At 44.7% G+C, this 4,298-nt stretch overlaps 1 protein-coding gene across 1 annotated transcript; it reads left to right on the top strand.

Moving 5' to 3' along the window:
- The first annotated feature begins 1,998 nt into the window (after positions 1-1,998).
- On the top strand, positions 1,999-3,306 carry LOC123365107 (uncharacterized protein F54H12.2-like). The gene has a single exon (XM_045007747.1). It carries the CDS (start codon positions 1,999-2,001, stop codon positions 3,304-3,306), a length of 1,308 nt encoding a protein of 435 aa, XP_044863682.1.
- Positions 3,307-4,298: the final 992 nt, after the last annotated feature.

Genomic DNA, 4,298 nt, shown 5'->3' with positions numbered 1-4,298 from the left:
GCGAAGGTCGCGTGCCTCAAAAATTACAAACCGATCGGGGGAAAGAATTTTTAAACAAACCTTTAAGTGGATTGTTAAAGCGGCATGGGGTTCACCATTTTGTTACTAATAATGAAGTCAAAGCAGGGGTTGTGGAGCGATTTAACAGAACTTTAAAAACTAGGATGTGGAGATATTTTACAGCCCATAACACCTTTCGCTACATTGACGTCTTACCTGACTTTATAAAGAGTTACAACCAGAGCTTTCACAGAACTATACGTACCAGACCCCTTGATGTTAACCCTTCAAATTCTCTGAAGGTATGGAAAACGGTTTACGGAGATGGTTTTAAAATAAAACGGGTTGTTGCCCCTTTTAGAAAAGGTGACCACGTGAGACTATCTAAAACCAAAGGCGCTTTTGAAAAAGGTTATGAACAGATGTTTACCGATGAGATATTCATAGTGGATGAAGCCTTAACCAGGAGCCAAAGACCTGTATACCGATTAAAAGATTATGAGGGTGAGGCAGTGACTGGATCTTTTTACCCTGAAGAATTACAAAAAGTAAACCCAAACGAGACAGGATTTATAGGATTGAAAAAATTCTAGCGGAGAAAGGAAAAGGGAGAAAAAAACAGCTACTGGTGAAATGGTTGGGTTGGCCTGATAAATTTAACAGCTGGGTGGAAGCTTCTCAGCTCTGTGACATTTAGACACGAAACAGAAAAAAAAATCCTCCTGCAAAAGACAGAGAAGAAAAAAATTAATAATGAGCGATGGCGGGTTTTACATCACTTTGCCCAGCAATGCCAGCTCTGCAGTTTTTCCCCAAAACACCATCTCGAACTTTACAATACGGCTAATTAAGCCCTTGGATCTCCCTGGTGCCTGGGAGGTGGGGTTAGTGGAAATACAATACCCGCACAGCTGGAATACTATCAATGAAGACACCCCTTTTGAAATCACCTTTGGCGATAAGACGTGGAATTTTATCCTACGACGAGGTTATTACTCGACCATACCTGAATTACTGGAGCATATGAACAGCGCCGTGGCTCGTCACCCCGGACCACCTGAGGTGGTCATGAACTACGACCCTGTGGGCAGAAAAGTGAGACTTAAATCTACCGATTTTATGTACGGGTTTTCTACTGGCGGGGAGCTAGCTAACATTCTGGGTTTGGGCCCCAAACGCAACGTCCAAAAATTTTCCTTCTCGGCAGACATCACAGGGGGTTTTAACTCCTTGTATCTGTACACGGATATCGTAGAGTACCAGTTTGTGGGGGACTTTTCTGTTCCCCTGTTACGCTGCGTCCCTGTCCGAGGAAGGAACAATGAGTTTGTTACCATCACCTACGATAAACCTCATTACGTCCCTGTCAGTAAACACCACATCGACACCATTACCATTGAAATAAAGACAGATCAGAACAGAGGCGTTTCATTTCGCTTTGGCAAGGTGATCGTCAAGCTGCATTTGCGACCGCGGAGAGAGCGAGGTTTCTAAAAAGAAAAAAAAGCAAAACACTATTATGGCGATCGTAAAAAATTATGGCGACCCCACCATCTACAGGAACTATTACAAAGCCCAGGCTGGATATGCCCTTCCTGGATATCATGGGGCCCCCGTGATGTACGGGGCTGGTGTGGGTGGAATATTTCGTAGCCTCTTTCGAAAAGCTGTACCGCTTTTGAGGAGAGGGCTAGAAATTATTAAACCCCACGTAAAAACTGCCGCTCAAAACATAGCTAAAGACGTGGTAGGTCATGTCTCCCGGGCTGTTCTGGAGAAGGTGGGGAATACAGCTTCACAGGAAGGAGCGGGGCTGATGTACATTAAAAGGAGGAAGAGAAAGAGAAATACGTCATACCCGCGACGCACAGGTCCCCCGAAACCCTTTAAAAGAAGGGCTTTGACACGCAGGGCCAGCCATAAACGAAAGTCCAAGAGGAAGCCTGGGCAAAAGAGGAGACGCGCGCTGCCTGCTAAAAGAGACATATTTTAATCGATATGGCTTTTGTTCACTGCGGGTCTGAAGAGTGCGCCAAATCCGAACTAGACTTGTTTCAAATAGCCCCTACGCAGACCAGCATCGAAAAAAGCATTTACATTGAGGTGCCACCTCTATCGGCCGTTACGGAGTCTGCCCCCATTGACTTTTTTATAGCAGGGAATGGCATAGATTATATGGATTTAAACAACACGCTGCTTTACCTGTGTTGCAAGATTGTAAAAGGAGACGGAACCGAACTTGCCGCGGACGCCGAAGTGGGCCTGGTGAATTACCCTGTGGCCTCTATTTTCAGCCAGTTGGATGTTACTCTGGGAGACCGCCTTGTAAGCCAAAGCAACAATTGTTATCCTTACAGGGCCTTTATAGAATCAGTGCTCAATTACAGCGATGACACCCTCGCCACGCAATTTTCTGCCGGTCTGTTTTACAAAGACACTGCTGGACAACATGAAAAAACAGAGTTGGATGGAAGGAATCTAGGGTTTGTGAGGCGTGCAAAGCTGACGGCCGAAAGCAGAACGGTAGAGCTGCTGGGCCATCTACACAGTGACCTGTTTTTTCAAGAAAAACTTTTGTTAAACGGAGTGGATGTGAAAATTAAACTGACGCGCAGTAAAGACGCTTTCTGTTTAATGGGCAGCGCGGCTGAAGGCTTTAAACTGCGCATTGTATCAGCGTCCCTTTTTGTGAAGAAAGTACGGGTGGCCCCGGGTGTCTGTCTGGGGCACGCGGAGGCCCTGCTTGCCTCTAATGCTAAATACCCCGTGGACCGTGTGGGAATGAAAGTGTTTAGCATCCCTGCGGGCAGCAGGGTCAGTAACCAGGAGAACCTGTTTTTGGGACAGTTACCCAAAATGCTCGTCCTAGGGTTTGTGGATAACGATGCCTTTAGCGGAAGTTACACTAAAAATCCCTTTCATTTTAAACATTACGATATAAATTTTGTGGCCTTGTATGTGGATGGTGAACAGGTACCGACCAAGCCTCTGCAACCGGACTTCGAGGCAGGACGCTGCGTGAGAGAATACATGAATCTGGTACAGACAGCTGGTAAACACATGAAAGATCGTTCTTTGTTAATTGACCGGGAGGAGTTTGCACAGGGTTACACCTTGTTTGCCTTTGACCTGTCTCCCGACCAGGAATGTGCAGATCATTATTCCCTAATTAAAACTGGGAACCTGAGAGCAGAAATACATTTTGGAAAGGCTTTGACAGTCACCGTTAATATGATCGTGTATGGGGTTTTTGACAATGTCATAGAGATAAATCAGAGAAGAAACGTTCTGTTTGACTACATGTGAACATGGACACCGTGCAGCTCTCACGTGTCTTATCAACGGATCCTTACACGAAAAAGAATTTCTTAGATGTGTTCCCTTGTGATTGGCTCCCTGGAGACAAGCTGTCTCAGAGACCCCTAGGTTTGGTGGTGAACACGCATCCGCACAACCAACCGGGTGAACACTGGCTCGCCCTGTATCTGGCGGAGCGTAACCGTGGAGAGTTTTTTGACTCATATGGGCAACCCCCGAACAGCGTGTTGTTTCCTAAAAGCATTATGAAATTTTTAAACAAAAATGCCACAGACCTGGTGTTTCACAATAGACAATTACAAGACCCCCGCTCTGTCGCCTGTGGCTATCACTGCGTGTTTTTCTTACATCATCGTAGCAAGGGTTTATCTTTTGAACGGCTTTTAAAATTGTATTCTAATGACTTAGTGCAAAATGACCGGATGGTAATGAATTTTGTAAAGAGTAAATTTAAATTCTTGGGCATGCCTAGCCTTGCTCAAAACATGTTTCAACAAGCCCAGACGTGTGTATCTTGTAATGATTTTTATAGCCGTGTTACCCAATAAAACACCCCAAGTGTGGGGTTTAAAGAAATTGATGTTTGGTGGGGTTTTTTTTTTTTTGTTTTTTAAATGACCAATTGAGAAAAATTACACAGATTTTTTTTTTAAAAGTATAGAAATGTTTTATTTAAAGCAAAACATTACAAGTTTTAAAAATTTTAGAATGTGAAAAAAAAAACATTACACACTGAGCCACTGGGCTCTTTTAGCCAATTTTTTTTTTTTTATAGGGCAAAAAAGGGGTCACGGATTCTTGATCCGCCCCGGTGTCAGCGGTCGAGGCCTTGAGGCGTTCCAAAAGGTCTCTGTTGGCCGCATTGCCCATGACGGAAGAGGGTACGTTCAGTTCCGCCATGGCATTCATAAACACATCCCATCCTTTAGGTACACGTTTGCTAGGTACAGAGCGCGTTTGGGTGACGGCCCTGACTAAGT

This window comes from Mauremys mutica, chromosome 2 (genome assembly GCF_020497125.1).
Source record: "Mauremys mutica isolate MM-2020 ecotype Southern chromosome 2, ASM2049712v1, whole genome shotgun sequence".
In the NCBI taxonomy this organism is placed as follows: Eukaryota; Metazoa; Chordata; order Testudines; family Geoemydidae; genus Mauremys; species Mauremys mutica.
The sequence above is the reverse complement of the archived record's forward strand: the minus strand, read 5'-3'. Positions and strand labels throughout refer to the sequence as shown.